The sequence below is a fragment of the Cyprinus carpio genome, chromosome B25 (assembly GCF_018340385.1).
Source record: "Cyprinus carpio isolate SPL01 chromosome B25, ASM1834038v1, whole genome shotgun sequence".
NCBI lineage: Eukaryota > Metazoa > Chordata > Actinopteri > Cypriniformes > Cyprinidae > Cyprinus > Cyprinus carpio.
The window spans coordinates 5792635-5813924 of NC_056621.1; the positions used below are offsets into that span (position 1 = coordinate 5792635).

A 21290-nucleotide genomic window follows, 5' to 3' on the forward strand; every position below is an offset into this window, starting at 1 on the left:
GGATATGATTAGTCAATTAATGTTAGCTGGTCATTTTGTGTCAGGATAAAAAAAAAGTTATATTTGTTTTGTGAAAAGTTAATTTTTTTTTGTTGGCCAATGAAGCTTTTAGAAATTATTTAAAATGCATCTGATCATTCTAAACAATTATCTAGAAACAGCTGAAGCAGCAAACTTTGCAAAACACAAAATGTATGTCACTGCCAAAACTTTTGGCCACGACTGTAGATGTTTTGACCATGCCAGCCAAAAATTCAATTTCATGTAAAAGAAAATAATCATGTTACACTGCTGCTCTCGTGTGGTAAATGAGTGTAATACTGGCTACTGTTAATGATTATGTCTAATAACACACTTTCCTTCTTTTGTTTAATACAGCGGTTCTCAGTTCCAGTCCTCGCGACCCCTGCTCTGCACATTTTGCATGTCTCGCTTTGTTAACACACCTGATTCAGATTATCAGCTCATTAGAAGTGAGCTTCGTGCATAACCCGATCTCATGAAAGATTGGGGAAAGGATTAAAAAGTTTTGTGAGAATTGTGGTGATGATTATAAGGTATTGTGGACTTTGGCGTGCATATGCTACGCGATGGGTAGGTTTAGGGTTGTGGGGTAGATGCGTATCATATGCACGCGAAACCTGCGTATTGCACGCCAAACACGTGAGTATTATATACACGCCAGATTCCATTTTTGCGTATCATTCATCGTTTTTATTTGGCGTACTATTTATAGGCTACGCGTTTTCATGCGACTGGGCTCCCGTGCATGAACTGTGTTTCAGTTAGGCTTACATGGTCTCTACACAGTGTTCATTGCTCCCTACTCCCAGGGGGGGGATCTGTTGAAGTTTACCTCACCTCAGAACATTCATTCACGGCAAGTGTGACGTCATTCCTCTGTAAATAAATACAATTAAATTCACGTCTCGCACACTTCAATGCACTTTGAATGGAACATATACAGTAGGCTACGTTCGCTTCGAAGTGGAATCATGGCGGAATATCCTGTGATGTCCACTTCATAGGGCACTTACGTTCGAACAGCACAAACGTCTGAAGCCATAAGAGAAGCACATAAAATGTGCAGGGGGTCGCGAGGACTGGAATTGAGAACCCCTTGTTTACTAGACAGATACAGTCACTGGGACAGTGTCCTTTCAAAGGGACACATCTCTACATTATTTACCGCTAAAGGATGCATTTTAGTAGCTTTTTAGTAGCTAGTATTTGTACTAAAAGTGTTGATGTTCATACCTAAATGGTAGGCTACATATTAGTACCTTTTGAAAGGATACAAGCCGAGTGACAGCTTTTGTACCTTTACTTTTTCTTAGAGGATAGATAGATAGATAGATAGATAGATAGATAGATAGATAGATAGATAGATAGATAGATAGATAGAATATAATTTGGATCAATATTTCATGTGTCATGTCTATGTATTTGTTTTAGTTAAATTAATTTCTATGGCCTCTAAATTATCAGAATTATCAATATTTTGTCATCTGATTGATAGTTTATACTTTTTGGGCTACGAGTTTAAACCTAGGCCTATTTATTATAATTTCAGAAGTATTCTTGTAAAGTTAAATGTAAACACTGTGTGAACACTTACTGGACTGAAGCAATTTAGTTTACTATACTTTTTTTTTTTTTTTTACTATATTTGATTCACTGTTAATTGCATTATTGGGTGTTTTGTTAAATTGAATTTTTTTTTCCTATTAAAAGCAAGTTCAAATTCAGTTTTTGCTTCTGCCTGCTTCTTAATCTCACACATCACATCTCCTTAACAGGGTAAAGTATCTTATCTTAAATGTTTTATTCATTTAGTTTTTCATGTGTTACCTCTCACAACCCCTAGATGCCACGCAATTAGGGAGACGTAACAATGACCCATAAAAGCCTGACGCATCAAATACGATACAATATATAAAACACATATTCAAACTTTTAAAAATAATTTTACATTTTGTATTAAAGTTCAAAAAGTTCAATTTCTATTATACGCCAGGCTTTATTTCACTATGGTAAAGTTTCCGCTAAGAAAAATAGTTCACAATTTTGTATTAAAGTTCAAAAAGTTGATTTTAAGTTCTCCCTCCCTCATTCCGCTCGTTGTGTCACTTACAGGTTTGTTCTTCTTCCTCCTATAGCGAGGTTTTTGTTTTGGTTTTTGCTTTATCTGGATAGTATTTAGCTTCTAAACATCTGTTAAGTGTTTTATGTTCACTCTCAGTGACTGTTTTAATTCAGCAGACGTTGTAATTACGTTTCTCGGGTTTAAATGAAGGTCTCAGAGATCGCGGAGTGATACGAGAGACATGAAGTAGTAGGGCATCGTTAGCTCGTGATTATGAGGAGATTTCAGGACGGTTTATTTGCGATTCAGGGAGACCCGTATAAAGCCTTTGTTTGATTAAACATCTGCATTTAAGTCTCTTAAATTAATAATCCAATCAATTAATGTAATTATTATCATATAGGGGTGTCCAGTCCGTATAAAGTGAAGTGTTTCTGTTCCCTCACTGTTATTTCCGCGGCGATGGAGAGCAACATGATCACAGAGGTGAGCTCGGGTGTCTGTGACCCGTCCGCCGGACAGCCTCACCGGGCGGCTCTGATTCTGGCCCGCGGCGGCAGTAAAGGAATCCCTCTGAAGAACATCAAGAATCTGGCCGGTGTTCCTCTCATCGCGTGGGTTCTGAGAGCTGCCTTGGATTCAGAAGTCGTTGACAGGCAACTACATTTTATTGTTTCTTTATTGTTTTAATATGATGGCTGTATGAGTTCGTTGTTCATTACTTTGACTTTTGTGTATGAGAAACTTAAGTGAAATATTCATGAAAGGTCAGAAACTTATACTTATTCTAAATTAAATCTGATGAAGTCTTTTAAATTAAGATTTAAAAAATACTTTTAGTCTTATTTTGTCGTTTTGTAAGTAAAATGCATGTATAGAAAAATGTTTTTAAGATGAAAGAAAGAAAAGAAGAAGTAAAATCTCTGATGTTATGTTTGGCAGCGTGTGGGTTTCCACAGATCATGATGAGATCGAGCGCGTCGCAAGAGTCTGGGGCGCAAAAGTTCATCGGCGCAGTCCTGAAGTTTCCAAAGATTCATCCAGCTCACTGGAGACCATCCAGGAGTTCATCCGACTGAGACCCGGTGAGATACACCTTGAGTCAGTTTTATGCATCTCAAACATAAAAATAAGATGAACATTACAAACCATGAAGTGATGTTTTTGTTTTGTCACGCTATAATTTTCCAGCGGAAGTGTGCATGAATTTATGGAGTTGCACTAACACAAACAAGACCTTTTTTTTCTTTTCTTTTTTAGTATAAATAGAGTACTATACTATATACTAAATTAAATTAAATTTATGCATTTAGCAGACGCTTTTATCCAAAGCGACTTACAGTGCATTCAGGCTATCAATTTTCACTTATCATGTGTTCCCGGGGAATCGAACCCCCAACCTTACGCTTGTTAACGCAATGCTCTACCACTTGAGCTACAGGAGCACTACATACTATATATAGATACTATATATATACTATAGCAAACAAGACCGTTTTTTTTTTAAATAATTTTTACAGATTTTTTTTGTAGATATTATTTTAATTTTGTTTTTAAATTGAAATACATTTGTATTTGGTTTTATTTGCATAATAAATATTGTTAAAATAATTGTTACATGAAAAAAATATATATTTGTGAAAACACATAATAATATTTTTAAAATTTAAATGTAAAAAATTGTGGCATGTATAATAATATGTATTATTTTCCTAACACAGACAAAACCATACTTTTTGTCAGTTGAACAGAAAATGAATATAACATTCTTGAGTAAAAAATATGTTAGTGAAATTCTTACATTTTTAAATACTCTGTATTTACAATTATCCATCTAAATATATATCATTTTAAATATTTTAAGAAGTTCAAAAATACACTGAAAATTTTCACTCAGAAATTGCTAGTAAATTTCACAAATAATTACAAAGAAATGGCAAGTACATTTTGAAGAAAGACTGAGATATATATTAATATTATATATTAAGTATTCCAATAATCTTTGTTTTACTTATTTTTAATTTTTTTAAAGCGTATGATAATTTTAATTTTTATTTATTTATTTTTTCAATAATGTTTGTTTTGTTTATATGTTGAGATGTTTTTGTAAGTAAATAGTATGAAACTGTGTAACTTAAAGAAGGAGAACAAGAATATAAAGCAATTGCAAATATATTTAAAAAATAAGTATCTTCATCATTTTAAAATAGCAACATGCGAGAGATTTAAGGGCCCAGAAAGGCCTACATTTTTAATATCTTGGCCCTTTATGTTCTGGTGGTGTTTTAGAGGTGGACATCGTCTGTCATATTCAGGCCACGTCTCCATGCCTCCACCCTCATCACATCAGAGAAGCCCTGCAGATGATCACCGAACAGGGTTGTGACTATGTGTTCTCGGTGGTTCGCAGACACCAGTTTCGCTGGGAGGAGGTGGATAAGAAAGGTACCAGGAAAAAATCTCAAAATGTGTTTATTTTGTTACTTGGTCCCTTTATGGTCAATTTCACTTGATGTTTATGACACACAATCTGTCACTTAAAAGCATATTATAAAATCAAAAGTAGTTCACTTTAATATACTTTGATATCTTGAATCTCTATGGCTCCCAACTCTGTTGCTATGTAATGTGTAGTAGCAGTCATTATATTAACTGGAACTACATTTGAAGGTCTTTCACTTCTGTCTTACATTTTAATCAGAGGGTAAGAATCCGAGGTCTCTGAACATTGACGTGGCGCACAGGCCTCGGCGACAAGATTGGCCAGGAGAACTCTACGAGAACGGCTCTTTCTATTTTAGTACGAGAAAGGCTTTGGAAAACGGCCTTAAACAGGTGGGGCATTATAATAGCCTGTGCCTAGATTTCTGAGTTATGAAACATATTTACAATTGTTACATGTATTATGTAATAAAATAATAAAATAGTCTGACTGAGTGCCCAGAAAGCCCTTTGTCCCCTTTTTATCTGGTATGCCATGTATATGACATTTACAGTTATTTTATTTATTTATTAATAAATAAAATGGGGCTTAAGCAAACCAATATACAAACTGATCCAAATAATTAAAAATCCAATAAATAAATTAATTAATTATTAAATAAATAAAACAATAATATAAACCATTTTAAATAAATGCTTGTCCCTTGATTTTTATATTGTTGCTATCAAAGTCAAAAACATTGAAAATACAAAAAGTTGTGTGGAAATTTCAGAAATTTTTAAAATACAAAAAGATGTGAAAGTTTCTGAAATTTTGAAAATAAAAAAGTCATTAAAAAGAAAAGGTTCAGAGTAAGAAGAGTTACCAAAAAATATTTTTTTCCCCCAGTGTTGATGTTACAGTGTTTAAACATTTTTTTTTTTTTGACATTATAATTTATTGATTTTAGTTTGAACAGTACAAAAATAAAAAAAAAGAAAGAAACTGGAGTATTTTGAGGTGATCTTAGAAAAAAAAGTAACAATCACTGATGTTACAACCATTTCATAATTTGTGAAATAAAGTACAAAAATTCTTATTTCAAGATATGCATAAATACACTCTTGAAAATACAGGTTTGAAGCTTTCATGTGATGGCATAGAAGAACCATTTTTGGTTCCCAAAAACTTTTCAGTTAAAAGTTCCTAAAATAACTATTTTAAGGGTCTAGATAACCTTTTTCCACTACCATTTATGGAATGGAAAGATTCCAGTGATGTTAAAGTTTCTTCCTGGAACCATCAATGGAGGAATTACCTGAACAACATTTTAAAGAGTGACCCGTGTGTGAAACCTCTTCAGATATTTTGATCTGTTCTCTGTGTGTTTTAGTTGGGCAAGATCGCCTACTATGAAATGCTGCCTGAGTACAGTGTTGATATCGACGTGGACATCGACTGGCCTGTCGCTGAGCAGAGAGTTCTGAGGTGAGCTGTTTAGACAAACTCTGTGGCCAGACAAAAAGCATCAATGAAGATAGAAATGCTGCCCTTTTCTGCAGGTTTGGCTACTTTGGCCGAGAGGAGAAAGCGGTGGTCAGTCTGTTTCTGTGTAAACTGTCTGGCTGTTTGACGAACGGACAGATATTCACATCAGTTTCAGGCGAGGACCATGTGGCCATCAATGCTCGAGACGTGGCAGGCATACAGATGCTGCAGAGAGAAAATATAGAGGTACAGTTGTGTTCGCTGGTTACAGTAAATATAATAAAGTTGCTACACTGTAAAAAAAAAAGTCACTTTAAAGCTGTCAAGAAACTAAGTTGCGATAGTCTTTTGTGATGAGTGAAACTCTTTCTTTTCATTATAATTAAGTAGCAACACCTATGACCATTCACAATCAATTGTATTTATTCATAAACCCTTTATTTTCTGTAACATTCAAAAAATATTATGCAACGTTTTTATGAAAACAAAGTATGAACAGTAAATAGGATTTTACACACACACACAAACTTGTAATGCTGTAGTTTTTTTTTTTTGTTTTTTTTTTTTTTTTGTTTGTTTTTTTTTTATTTGGTGAATAGAGCATTCAGAGGACACGTGTGATTTGATGTTTGCTGACTGTTGTTCTTGTGTGTGTTTAGGTGATCCTCATGTCCAGCGTGAATGAGCCGCTGTCCAGGGGTCTGCTGGAGAAGGTTGCCCAGCTCGCCGGCTGTGGCCTTTGGTTTGGAGAGCTACTGAATGGGTTTGAGGTGGAGTGGCTGATAAAGAAGAAGAAGCTGCGGTGGGATGAAGTGGCCTTCATGGGTGAGAATGTCATGAAAAAATCCAGCTAAACACAGTTTAAGCGTGATATGTGTACTGCATTTCAGCTCGTTTCAAGTTTAAAATGTTCACTTACTGCAAAACATCTTGTACAACTTATGACATTAACAATTATTTGTTATTTTTTTCCCCCCAGGATTAAGCATTAATTCAAAGTCCAAATAAATGAATAAAACAAAATAATAATAAAATAAATAATGAATAATATAAATAGAACTAAAAAAAGACCGGTTGGTCCCTTTTTTTTTTTCAAAACCATCGAAAATACCAGAACGGTGGGAATTTGTAAATAGTAAAGTTCACAATTAATTACAAAGAAAAGGCAAGTCTTTAATTAAAAAGTAGAAAGATTTTCTATAATAGTATTTTCTTGCTAAACATATTTCAGTAATCTTTGTTTTTTACAGTGTATGTCTGCATTTAAATGTTTGTTTTTTGTTTGTGTTATTATATTTCAATGATTTTGTGAAAGACTTTTGTTAGGATTTTTTTTATTCTATAATTTATTGATTTTATTCTGAACATAGCTCAATATTATGACAACAGCTTAGAAAAAAATAACAATAACTGATTTTACAAGCATTTCTTAATTTGTGAAACAAATGAAAATAAAGAAAAAAGTCAAATGTTAAGATGTCAATAAAATACAGTTTCAGGTTTTCGACAATAAAAAAACTAAAAAATCACATGGGTAACTTATTTCCATTGTGCTCATCGATTTTACGACAGCAATTATGGAAACAGTTGACAGAATATGACAATTACATATTTCATCCAAATATATGAAAATAGAACAAAGCAATATGTTTTTAAATTTAAAAAACAAACAAAAAAATAGCTAAATCAGCCATTTTAAGTACTGTACACATGACATAATTTATGATAATTTATAAATATTGTTTTTGTATTTCTTACCTCCTGAATATTCAAAAAATCTCTTTACATACATTATAATTTAAAAAAAAAAATCCATTTTACTCTGCCCCGTATAAAAGTATGTTTTTCACCAGTTAATTACAAAAATAAATTAAAACTGTTTAATTAATTAATAAACACTGTTAGTTAAAGCATCATTCTAGAGCATTGTTTCACACTGGAAAGTGCAATGTTGTAAAGAAACCTAGAACCACTAGCGAGCCTGTAAAATAATCAGAATTTGTTTTGAGCAGCGTGTGATATTTTCCCTCACAGGTTCAGAGTCTGAAGACAGAGAGATCCTGTCTCAGGTGGGGCTGAACGGCGTCCCGTGTGACTCACCCGTGGCGAATCTCATCGCGGCAAAATACACGTGTCAGAGACCTGCCGGAAACGGAGCAGTTCGTGAGTTTGCCGAGTACATACTGATGCTGAAGAAAAAGAGCTTGCTGCCGGTGCACCAGGAGCACATTGACAGGGCCAATTTCTAGATTCCAGTTCCTATTTCATATTTCTTTAAAACAGTCAGTTTGGGTCGCTGTGATCACATGACATTGAATCTAACTTAACCTAATAAAACACCTGTGAGCAAAAACTTAATGTTGCTGCTTTATCTCTTCATATATTTACATGTTCTTTCCAACGCTATCTCACGACCAATTCGTACGTATTTTACGAGGTGGCTAATTCGTACGAATTTGTACGACCTCACTCGTACGATTTCATACGATTTGCCTAGACCCCAGTGACGGGTAGGTTTAGGGGCGGGGTTTGGTGTAGGTAATTCGTACAAATTCATACGAATGTGCAAACTCGTAAAATACGTACGATTTGGCAAAAATCGTATGAATTTGTACAGTGTGGTCGTACGAATTCGTACGAATTAGCCACCTCGTAAAATATGTACGAATTGCCGTGAGATCGGGCTGGTTCTTTCATGCAGTATTCGATACTTCTCACCGATCATTATGTATTAAGGTTTAATCTCATGCTTTGTCCTCACAAGTCACAGAGTGATGAGGAAACTTCCTCATTTGTTATCAAGGACAGCATTGTGTAGCAAACGTTTTCCATTGCTTTTACTCAGGGCCGTTGCTGGGGTTTGCGGGGCCCCAGTGCAGGTTGTACCAGTGGGTCCTGTTTGAAATTGTTTAATTTGTATGTTTGTTCTAATTATTTTTTGTGCAAGTTTTTTCAGGTTTGTAGGTGTCCAGGTACAGAAACGGAATAATCAAATGTAAAATAGCACTGCATAGTCTTCATTGAAAAATTAAAGTCAAACCAAAACACCTTCAATGTTTCTCACATTATCACGTTTATTTGCTATAGTTTAGAAAATGGTAACAAAATATTACAAGAACAGAATTCATCTTGATAATGTCAGATAACTTTGATAGAAAGGTATGTAATGGATTGCAATCAACCAAAAATTCAGACAACTGTTAGTATGACAATATTTGCACAACTATCAATACTTTGTTGACCAATTACCAAGCAATGCTTAATTTAGTTCAGTCTGTGGTATAAAAAGGTCGCATAAGCAATTAAAGAAAAACACTTCAGCAAAACATGGTCAGGTCAAAGTGTCTGAATATTTTTTGGTTTACTGGTAGTCTTCTTTACTGAAAGAATTTTTGGGTATAATATGTCACGGTCTACTTTATTTTGCTATACTCACATACATAAATCAACTATAGTGTCCTGCACCCACTAGTAAAAAAAATAAAATAAATATATATATTTATATATATATATATATCAAAAATTATATCTGGAGTCTGAATAATTGTTTGGTTTGACTGTGGTTTAATTGTTGTTAAACCTACAAAGTAATCCAGTCAAGAGCAGTGAGTGATTTTCTTTCTTTCGTTTTCTTGGATTAACATTACAGCAGCTGGTAAATTAGGCGAGGTTGCTTTAAGAGACAATGCATCCATTATAATGATACATATCCAATTTCTTTCTGCACTGTTTACTTTCACTTAAGATATTTCAACATCATTTTGTATTTGTCGGTAAAAGAGCAAGAAGAGATGAATTTCAGTTTTCAGGTGCTTGAGAGGTGTCTCTCTTTGTGCGCCCTGTGGGCACAGAACACCGCGCGTGGGTGCTGAAGTGGGCTCTTTCACATGTTTTTCTGTTTGCATGTTTAAACTGCGATTTTTATTTGTTCGTTCAGGTGCAAGAGGACGCGAAGAAGAGCTAAGCTAAGACGCTGTTCTCTGCGTGTGCACCGAACACAGTGCACGAGTGCTCAGTTTTTCCGTGTCTTGTGTTTGAATGCTTTAAACTCTTTTGACTGTTTAAATTGGCAAGGCTTAAAAACATGTGCAAATGATAAGCTTTCATTAAGATGTACACCAGTGGCCCGTCAACTGTCCTGAGCATCTTTTTTCAGGCTGGCTTCAGACAGTCAGTTGAGATCACCAGGGGGCCCCCCTCAGCCGTGGGCCCCTATAATCGTCACCACCTTTCAACCCCACTAGCGACGGCCCTGCTTTTAATATATAACAGGGGTGTCCATACTTGGTCCTAGAGGGCTGGTGTTCTGCAGAGTTTAGCCAGAGATTGTCTTACTATTGGGAGATGAGAGGGTCTGTATTACTTACTATTGGAGAAAGCTTAGTGGTCAACTTGGATCATGTGTGCCTTTATAACCAATCACATTACAGCCTTGACATCATTGAATTTCATTCAGAGTTGTGCGACACTAAATCCCTGTTTACAGATACCATAGGTATGAATGAGAAGTGCCTTAAACTGTATCCCACCTATCACAAAAAGTCAGTGACTTCTCTTATAAAACAGCATTTCTTTTTGGTGTAAACTTTATAGTTCCATCCAAACATATTGCTTAGTGTAAAACATGTTGAAATGAAAAGCTGTTTCCTCTAAAAAGCTGTTTATTCAGTCTAGTGAAGCCTCTCCTCCATTGAGATCCATTAAAAAAAAAAATAGACTTTGGTCTCCTTTCCAATGTACCGGAAGTGTTAGCATTAGCCATTACGCTTTTCTAGCTAAAGGTTGCAGGTTTACCTTCTAGTGGCTTTAGTTTAGCTCCAACTTGCCTCAACACACCTGTGTGTTAGTGTCTATGCCTAAGACCTTGATTAACTGGTTCAGGTGTGTTTAATTGGGGTTGGAGTGAAAATCTGCAGGACACCGGCCAAAATCACTCGTTTTCTAAAGAAACACTGTCCAACAGCGACACCAGCAGGTAAAGTCCTTGACTCTCTTTCTTTATCTAGTCCCATTGAGTTTTAACAGACCCACCAAAGCAGGGGTGTCAAAGTCAGTTCTTGGAGGGCCGGAAAATTCTGTCATTGTATACGCAGGGGTGTGTCTACGTAGTGGCCAGTGGTGGCACTGGCCCCCCTGAAATTTGGATGGCCACCCCAGGTGCCCCACCACCCACCAGTTTTCTTGCAAAAGGCTTGTTTTTAGTAAATTTCTAACTGCATCTGGCAGTGATGGATCCTGGCATGTGCAGCTACCTAGCGCCGCTTTCTTCTCCTCTTTATACTTAATTTTAAGTTTCTATAGTGTGTGATATATGACAAATATCGAGCGCGCATAATGTTACGTGATCCATGTGACCTTCACTTACACAAAACTGGATGTGTGCTTTTAAATATATATTGTTCTTTTATGAATTGTCTCTGTTCTCGCTCAGATATTGCGTGTACACGCTCAAATGTTGTCTTCGCATAATTCAGGTTAGATGTAGGTTATCTCACTAAATGGAAGCAAGCTAATTATAGTCAGCCTTCTCTAGTTATTTAATGTATTAATAGCCTACTTATTTTAGTTAAGTGCTTAAATTGTAGATATGCATTTATTCAATTATTTTATTTAGTGCATTTGTATTTTGTTGTTTGTGTATATAGTTTTGCAATTAAAGTGTATTAACCAGGTTACAGAAATAATCACTGAGGGTACTTCTGAAATTAGTGAGGGTGCTCTAGCCTTAATGCACATTTTCACATATTTTTTCCCATCAATTGCTCTGGTTATCACTATGTAAATCACTGCTACTTCGAGAGTGAATCCCACATAAATATGCAGATGTCATTCAAGAAACTTTGCAAGGTGTGTGTGGCCGAAAAACAAAGTTATACATTTTAAATGGATTATAGACTAGAAAGCTTGCAAAGAGTGCTCTCATAAACTCTAAAAAGCTGTCAATCTTTGTTTAGTGAATGTATACATGATGTATTATAACATACATCATGATCCCCCCCCACCCCCTTTAGTTACTGCTTATGTTAGAATTTGCACATTATTTTGACTGTATGTTTGCTCAAAAACAACGCAATAATTTGATTGTATTGGTGATATTTTTACATGTATTACATAGTTGCTGTCATGATATCAAATGACCACAATGGAGGTTTTATTGTGTTGTCCTTGGCTAAAGAGTCATAACTGGTTAGCTGTTTATCAGCTTCAAAATCTTTGGATGAACAAGAAGCGTAACAGAGACACATTGACAAACCATTTGTTGGCAGTTGCAAGTTGATGTAGAGTGTGTTGATGATTTTGTGGTAAATGAAAGTGAAAGCTCTCATTTTCTGGTAGAGATCAAATTTGACTTTAAAGACTGATAGAGATAATCAGTTGAGCCCAGTCAAATCGCAGGAAAATCAGACTTGCTATTAAACGTGCAAGCAAACACCTTTCAGGTTTGCGACTAGTCTCAGATATTTCCCTGTAGAAAATATAAAAGAGTTATGCATAAAATATGTATGATCTTGAGCAAATGAAGCGAAAATTCAGCTGATGTCAGCTGTGTTAAAGAAATATCTTCACTCAGAATCCTAATTAATTAGTAACTGTTGATTTCACTTCTTACAAATCTCAGGTCAGGGTCTTTGAGTTTCTATAATACAGCTGGTTACAGTGTAATGAAATATGCGAGAAAAGTTTAAGTTATATCAAATGTAGCAACAAATATCCTGCAGAGTGTCATATGATGTTCTCTGTATGGCAGGCTGAATTCGCTTTTAATGTCCTATAATTGCATTTTTACTAGTAAGAAGAATTCAGTTAAGAATTCAGAGGTAATTATTACAATTAAAAGTTATAAGTTCAGGCCCATTCACACCAAGACTGAAAACTATAACTATAATGATAATATTATGTTTATTCTAAGAGAATACATTAGTTATTTTCTGTGAACGTCACTGCAGCTTTAACCCTGGTTGGTTGGTTTTCGTGCAGGCTATCCAAAATACATCTATGTGTCAGAATTTTGCATGCACATTCATAGTAGCGTACCGTGGGGTTTCAGTCAGGGCCTTCAGTAAGCAAATGTACACTACACACCCTTACACATCTATCTTACACATCTCTGTAACAGCTAACGCAGCCATATGCATATAATTTGCATATTATTCCGCACAAAGGCTCTCAACGACAATGACAGCTGATCAACAATTTCAACAGTAGACTAGATGGGGGTGGGTTAAATTCAGAGTAAATTTCCCTACATGGATCAGTAAAAGTAATCCACCAATACACGATTAACTATGAACATTCACGTCTCTCTAAAATGACGACGCGCCCACAGCAGCAAAACTACACAAATGCTGGACATCCATATACCAGGCCACAGTATTTTCAAACAACATGTACACCTCCATAACAACGTGCATGATTCAATATTCGTCAAGTCATAAAGCACTCACCTGTCACTTGTAAATAAAGTCTTGTCATTCCATGTCCCTTTTCTCATATTAAAAAAAATAAACGTGGCCAAATAACTTGTTGTGCTCGGTGCTAGCTGTTAGCCACTCATAGGTGCAATCTTTGAAATGGCGCACAAAACCGTTGTTAGCGAATTCAGTTTAAGTAGTTTATCCTTCAGTTATTCCTCTTTTGTCTGCAAAAGAGCGCCTTGAAAAAGGCAGATCGGCAACAAGATCTGGTTTAGAGGCGCCAGTGACAGCGGCTTGGAAATTTCCAACTAAACACTGGGCGCAGTGTTGCCTAATTGGGCTACTTTAACAATGTCACGTGGGTTGTTTTTCATGTCTGCTGGTTGAAGCGACCTCAGTAATATGATATTTATCCCCTGGAATGAGAATTTTACCAGGAGATCCCCGCCAAAAATGTGTATTTAACTCCTGGAACGCGATTTTTAATGGGGGACACCTCGAAACGTGATTGGGTGGGTTTTGGCACGTTCAAGCTCACACCGGTGCGCAACGTTTTGCTACGTTTTCCGGGTTGAACGACACGTTTCCTGGAAACGGTGTGCAACGGTGTGCAACGGGTTTGAGATGCGTTTTCTCTTGTTTGGTGGGTGTGTCAGAAAATGTCGGCCCAATCAGCGGCAGCATGTATATAAACCACGCGGTATTAAAGAGACACCTCGCACAATGGGTCCTTGTAAAGTAGTTTACAAATGTGTCCGCTGCAGCTCGGTATATGCAACAATTGAAGACATTAGAAGACATGTTTGCCGTAAGAGTTTTATAGTAAAATATAGCATATCACCATGATGATGTAGTTGTTTATATTTTTAACTTCATTGCAAGGCAAGTTTATTTATATACCAAATTTCATACACAGTGGTAATGAAGTGCTTTACAAAAAATGAGAATGATAATTAATACAAGGTATTTAAAAATTAAGAACTAGAAATAAAATAATTTAAATTAGAATTGATTAGCTACCAGGAGATAAAATAGATGTGTTTTCAGTCAGAAATGTTCTCTTTCATTCTGGACGGCAAGGGCAGTGACTGTAACATCGAGGGTACTTTGCAGTATTAAACAAGTATTTATATCAATATCATCAGGCTCCGAAAATTCTTCAAAAAGAACAACAGAGAATGGCCTTCTCAGCTGCCATAGTTGCAACGCTTGCGTCATCACAACAGGGTGTTCAACACGCCACCGTTTTCGTTTTTAAAAAAACGTTTTGCAACGTTTTGTCGGGGCTGAACACAGCTTTGTCGAGAAAACCTGGCAACCCTAAGCTGGGGGAAGCACTGGTGCACGTCTCTGTACCTAGAGGGTGTGCTGTCATGGAACGTCAAAATTTGATTGGCTGATGATTCTGTCTCTAATGCTCGTTACAATTTTTGTTCAAAAGGGAAGCTCAATCTGTAGTGCTGGCCCTGTTTTTATACAGTCTATGTGCTGGCCGCACACCTTTTTTTTTATGTATGATATTCCAGTTCAACCTCAACGAAACTAATCATAGGCCACTTTGTGGACATTACACAAATGAAAATTATACCTAAATAATAATAATAATAATAATAATAATAAAAACATTTTTTAATAATAATTATTTTTTTATAGGGCAAGTAGAGAAGACCCTGCTGCCCCTGACGGCCCACCACTGCACATTCATAACCCTAAATGGGAAACAGTCACACAATTTCAAGAAGAAATAAATAACTTTCAAATTTGGATATAGTGTCGTGGTTTAAAGATTTTGTGAATTACTTTAATATCCGAAATTGGAAAAGTTGCTGCTTAAGTTTTTATAATAGCAAATTGGCATATACTCCAGAATGTTATGAAGAGTGATCAGATGAATTGCATAGTCCTTCTTTGCCATGAAAATTAGCTTAATCCCAAAAAAACCTTTCCACTGCATTTCATTGCTGTCATTAAAGGACCTGCTGAGATCATTTCAGTAATCATCTTGTTAACTCAGGTGAGAATGTTGACGAGCACAAGGCTGGAGATCATTATGTCAGGCTGATTGGGTTAGAATGGCAGACTTGACATGTTAAAAGGAAGGAGGGTGATGCTTGAAATCATTGTTCTTCCATTGTTAACCATGGTGACCTGCAAAGAAACGCGTTGCAGCCATCACTGCGGTGCATAAAAATGGCTTCACAGGCAAGGATATTGTGGCTACTAAGATTGCACCTAAATCAACAATTTATAGGTTCATCAAGAACTTCAAGGAAAGAGGTTTAATTCTTGTAAAGAAGGCTTCAGGGCGTCGTAAGAAAGTCCAGCAAGCGCCAGGATCATTTCCTAAAGAGGATTCAGCTGCGGGATCGGAGTGCCACCAGTGCAGAGCTTGCTCAGGAATGGCAGCAGGCAGGTGTGAGCGCATCTGCACGCACAGTAAGGCGAAGACTTTTGGAAGATGGCCTGGTGTCAAGAAGGGCAGCAAAGAAGCCACTTCTCTCCAAAAAAAACATCAGGGACAGATTGATCTTCTGCAGAAAGTATAGTGAATGGACTGCTGAGGACTGGGGCAAAGTCATATTCTCCGATGAAGCCCCTTTCCGATTGTTTGGGGCATCTGGAAAAAGGCTTGTCCGGAGAAGAAAAGGTGAGCGCTACCATCAGTCCTGTGTCATGCCAACAGTAAAGCATCCTGACACCATTCATGTGTGGGGTTGCTTCTCATCCAAGGGAGTGGGCTCACTCACAATTCTGCCCAAAAACACAGCCATGAATAAAGAATGGTACCAAAACACCCTCCAACAGCAACTTGTTCCAACAACCCAGAAGTGAAGAACAATGCATTTTCCAGCACGATGGAGCACTGTGCCATAAGGCAAAAGTGATAACTAAGTGGCTCGGGGACCAGAATGTTGAAATTTTGGGTCCATGGCCTGGAAACTCCCCAGATCTTAATCCCATTGAGAACCTGTGGTCAATCCTCAAGAGGCGGGTGGACAAACAAAAACCCACTAATTCTGACAAACTCCAAGAAGTTATTATGAAAGAATGGGTTGCTATCAGTCAGGATTTGGCCCAGAAGTTGATTGAGAGCATGCCCAGTCGAATTGCAGAGGTCCTGAAAAAGAAGGGCCAACACTGCAAATACTGACTCTTTGCATAAATGTCATGTAATTGTCGATAAAAGCCTTTGAAACGTATGAAGTGCTTGTAATTATATTTCAGTACATCACAGGAAAAAACTGAAACAAAGATCTAAAAGCATTTTAGCAGCAAACTTTTTGAAAACTAATATTTATGTAATTCTCAAAACTTTTGGCCACGATTGTACAGTTGGAGGGTTAAGGTCGGATCAAAATGTTTTAAAACTTCATGCTTGTATTTATCATTATAGTTCTTAGTGTGATACAGTTCTCAATGGACATGTTGTTTATCAACTTCCAATAACTTCCTATTCCTATTTTTGACGTGAACTATTGAGAACAAATCCTATTGCACTTGATCTAACCGGCGCAGTGAGTTATCTAATCGTTCCTTATCAAACGTTTATATCCTCAGGAGAGACATCTAATATGTGTACTATTGGTGTGCAAACAAGAACACAGTTGGCAAACATTGGTTTAAAGAGCATATTGCTGTCAGCCTTGTGAACCATTTTATGTCTTGGAAAATAAAAAAGAGAGCTTTTATGTTGTTACAGTGCAAATTTAGATATCCATTTTATGATTGGCACACACTTTTAATAGTTTACATTGTTCCATCTTAAAAACATATCTAAATTACGACATTTATTCATGCATTCATGATCTCAAGGTTAGATTATTGTAATGCTTTATTGGGTGGCTGCTCTGCTCGCTTAATAAACAAACTCCAGCTGGTCCATTTGATAAAACCTAGAATATCAAAATCAACTGCAGGCGGCAGATCCTTTTCCTATTTAGCAGCCAAACTCTGGAACAATCTGCCTAGTGTTGTTCGGGAGGCAGACAAACTCTTTCAGTTTAAATCTAGATTAAAGACCTATCTTTAACCTGGCATAAACGTAACACACTATCACATTTCTATAATTTAAATTTGTTAAAGTATTGTTCGGCTGCATTAATTAGGTCAACCGGAACGGGAACACTTCCCACACACTTCCTACACCAATGCACTCGTTACATCGTAAGAAGAATGGCATCTACGCTATTATTACTCTTTTTCATTCTGAGGTCACCATAGCCATATGGATCCAGTCCATTTCCAGACTAGATGGTGGATCAGCACCTAGAGACGACCTATACAGCCCTGAATGTCAGCGGAGACCATGTCAACTAGATGAGCCCAAGAGACAGATCCCCTGCCAAGACCTCATCAACTAGACAGCCATCGGGACAAGACCACTGGAAACACACAAGTCCTCTGCACCTGTGTTGCTGCCTGGAATTAAACCACGCCATGCATGTTTCATCTGGCCAGAGGAGAACTAGAATCAGATTACTAATTACTTGACTTTCAAGTTTCTTTGAAAACATATCAAACCTAAAAAAAAAAAGTGAAAATTGTAGTTCTTTCAGTAATTTAATATTGACTGAAAAATATTACAAAGGTATGAAAACAGCAGCTTGACTTAAAGATTTAATCCTTTTCTAAAATGTAACATTCTTAGTATAAACCTGCCTAACACTGAAAAATGTATCTTTAAATATGCCTATAAATGCAGTGTTTTATATACAATATTGCTTGCTGAGTGTAAGGTATATGTGTATGCTGGCTTAACTGTGTTTAAACTGTGTGAGCATTAAAGACAGAAAAAAAAACCTTAATAAATTGAAAACGGTTCTGATAACATTTGAAAACATGATGAATATACAGTGCATATCTGAATGCTAAAAATTAATCTTTCTTTGTTTACGGAGGTGATGTGGGCGTTTACAGGCTTGTGTGTCTTACTTGGATGATTACCCTATGAATAGCACATGCTGTGCGTGGACGTGATCACATTTCAGACAATAAGCTCAGACAGGAAAGACTGGACCTTGAATTGGTTTCATATGGATTACTTCATCAGAGAGTTTTTGTTTTAGATAAGACTTACTTCATTTAAAAGACACTTCAAGCTTTCCATAGATATGTTTCTCAATATTTGTGTGTGATGTATTTGCTGAGTTTTGGTTCATTTTAGTGACGCGTTTCAGAAAGAAGTTCAGAAGGAGACAGACAGTTGAAAGTGCACCCTGTATATTTTCTTTATTTTACAAAAGCACAATCTTTTGTTGATATTGTGAGTGTATACACATAAAAAGTAGACCCTTCACAGATTCAAATGATGTTTTACACTTGTATGTACAATCAAAAATGGCGGAGCATTTTAACTTTTCACTGTTATCAGGAAAAAATACAAGTGATCGTGCCGGCGCCTCCGTTAACCCCGCACAAAACATGATTTTAAAAAGCATATATATTTTTTTTAACACTACATTTGTAACATAAGTAAGATATCAAATTAGACAAATTTAAAATGCAATGCGTTGCATTACTGCATTACCAGAAAAAGTAATTAGATTACAGTAACATGTTATTACCAACTCTGCTGGCCAGACACTTTTAGGACAGAATAAATGATAATATCAGTTCCAGTGGTTGAATGCCTAATTGGGGTTGGAAGTAGTAGTTCAAAATTTGGCATTTAATAAATTTTCACTCCAAAATTGCTAGTAATCTTCATAAATAATTACAAAGAAACGGCAAGTGGCACATTGAATAAACATGCATTTTGAAGTAGAAAGACAGAAACAGTATTTTCTTGTAAAACATACTCTAATAAGCTTTTGAAAAATCATTTTTACAATATACCGTGTTACCATCAGTGACACCAGGTCCATTTTGTGAGTGTAAATGCTTTTACTTTAAGTGGCTATTAAGACACTATTAAGACACGTATAAAGTACAGCTAGTTTGCTGCTAGCATCTCTGAAATCGCCTACCCTACCTTTAAAGCTACATATACTGTAATCTATACAGCATCCAGGTTCTCTAGTAGGAACACTGCAGTGGTTAGCTCACATCAAACCAGCATGCATCTTCTCATTCAGAACATGGTCATTTGAACTGGATGCTGATTACTACAGACATGACATTGCGTGATGATAATCCCTCCAGTTCAGATCATCCAGTAGGGAGGCCAGTGGAGGACTAAGCATTTGGAGGACTATGATATGGACAATAATCTTCCATATCTTCCATGATCAACTAGTCTCCCATCATGCTCACTAGGTACAAGGCTAGTGACTTCTGCTGTAAATCCAGCTGGAGACAGCAGAGAACCATCTCCAAATGGTATGTCTACTCCAGTACAAAGCAGAACAAGTCCAGTCAAAGGATCAAATGTCATTGAGAGAACTGATGGAGAACCTCTCTAGAATCAGCTGTGATTGTACAGCTTACAAGAAGTTTGTCTCTTTATGAGAAAAGGCAGCAGCGTTGACAGGATATGTTAAAGTGCATTCAAGGATTCCTGGCAGCAGCGTTGACAGGATATTTTAAGGTGAATTTTAGATTTAGTAATGGGTTATTGCATGAAGGGAAGGGAGTACTTTCCCCTGAGCCATTACCTCAACTGCTGAACAGTTCTCAAAGACATGCAATTTTTCACCTTCTGATCCATACTCAGCAAAGCATAGTCATCTTGGTGCACATATCAGTACCCAGCACAAGTAGCATAGTCAAAGTATGTTGATTACCATGCAGTTCTTCCACCTCCCATTAACTTGTATGGAGCACCAAATCCTTTTATTCCAGACTTTGCTGTGGACAGTGAAAGAGATTTTGCCAATCTAAAACTAGCGTTTAATAATCTACTACATCAGGGATGGGCAATTTCGGTCCTGGAAGGTCAATGTCCTGCAGATCAAGCAACTCAATGTCTTATGTTGCATTACCGCCATGTCGTAATTACTGTAATTACTGTAATTCCGTGTCCTTAGGAATTGAGGATGCCCTCTATGGCACTATCAATGCCTAAACATAGCTACTAATGAAATGAGCTCTCAGAAAACACCCAGTTCACAAGTTGAAATTACGAGTTCTACAAGGAAGTGAACGCTTTGTACAAGATGGTATCTCGTAATCGCGGTAATTATTATATGGCGTGAAAGCACCTTTACAGATCAGTAGAAAGCTACAGGCAGGTTTGATGTGAATGTGGGCATGTTTGCTTCCAGACTTTGTGACGCTCGCATTTACTGTAAGGGGAAACTTTATAGATCTATACTAGATAGATATAATTAATGTTTTCAAATTAAATAGGGGATAGTGAAGAAAACATCCTTCCTACATTATTATGTACCTCTATTATTGTAGCTTTGCATTTATTAAAAGATCGGTGTTTGTATTTCCCTGGGTGTTTTTATTAATTGATATTTATCAGTCTAAGAGCATCTGTTGCATAAATCATAATTATCTGTCTGGTGTCTATAAGCAGGTCATGCAGTAATTATTTTTTACAATTAGACATAGCTTTAAATTAGTCATAGCTATTTATTAGGATTATCTTTTTACATCCCGTGTTTTGTATTAAAAATATGTTTGATGCAAAGGTAACTATGAGTAAAAGTAAAATATTAAAATATGTTGTGAAAATGTTGATGGAAAAAATTGATGTATGTGCAGAACTGAGAAACAGACATTTATGAAGATGAATTGCTGCCTATGTCTCACAAAGCAAATGTATTTCAGTTTTCAATTTACATTTTTGAGAAATAACACAATTATTGATGGGTAAAGATACAATGTAATATTTACTTGTTTTTGTACAGTCTAAAGTTATACATATTTTGATTGCTTTTATTTTTTATTTTTTTATTTCATTTATTTAGTTTTATTTATCCTATTTGTGTAT

At 36.3% G+C, this 21290-nt stretch overlaps 2 protein-coding genes across 7 annotated transcripts in view; both read left to right on the plus strand.

The window, feature by feature from the left end:
- Positions 1-21290, plus strand: part of LOC109057318 (plexin-B2-like) — a 344361-nt gene that overhangs the window by 122291 nt on the left and 200780 nt on the right. The gene's annotated exons all lie outside the window — the stretch shown is intronic.
- On the plus strand, positions 570-8354 carry LOC109055284 (N-acylneuraminate cytidylyltransferase B-like). Of its 2 annotated transcripts, none has more exons than XM_042753490.1 (9): positions 570-594; positions 2490-2742; positions 3029-3171; positions 4376-4531; positions 4788-4921; positions 5902-5996; positions 6071-6242; positions 6656-6821; positions 8031-8354. In XM_042753490.1, the coding sequence occupies exons 1-9, from the start codon at positions 591-593 to the stop codon at positions 8243-8245; spliced, it is 1338 nt and encodes a 445-aa protein (XP_042609424.1). In that variant the 5' UTR covers positions 570-590; the 3' UTR covers positions 8246-8354. The 2 variants fall into 2 exon arrangements, with proteins under 2 accessions (XP_042609424.1, XP_042609425.1); XM_042753491.1 differs by lacking the exon at positions 570-594 and adding an exon at positions 2119-2136.

Excerpts from the sequence above, each read along its gene's own strand:
- LOC109055284 (XM_042753490.1), top strand. Across the intron at positions 3,172-4,375 it reads GTTCATCCGACTGAGACCCG|AGGTGGACATCGTCTGTCAT; the intron begins GTGAGATACACC and ends GTGGTGTTTTAG. Across the intron at positions 4,532-4,787 it reads GGAGGAGGTGGATAAGAAAG|AGGGTAAGAATCCGAGGTCT; the intron begins GTACCAGGAAAA and ends CATTTTAATCAG.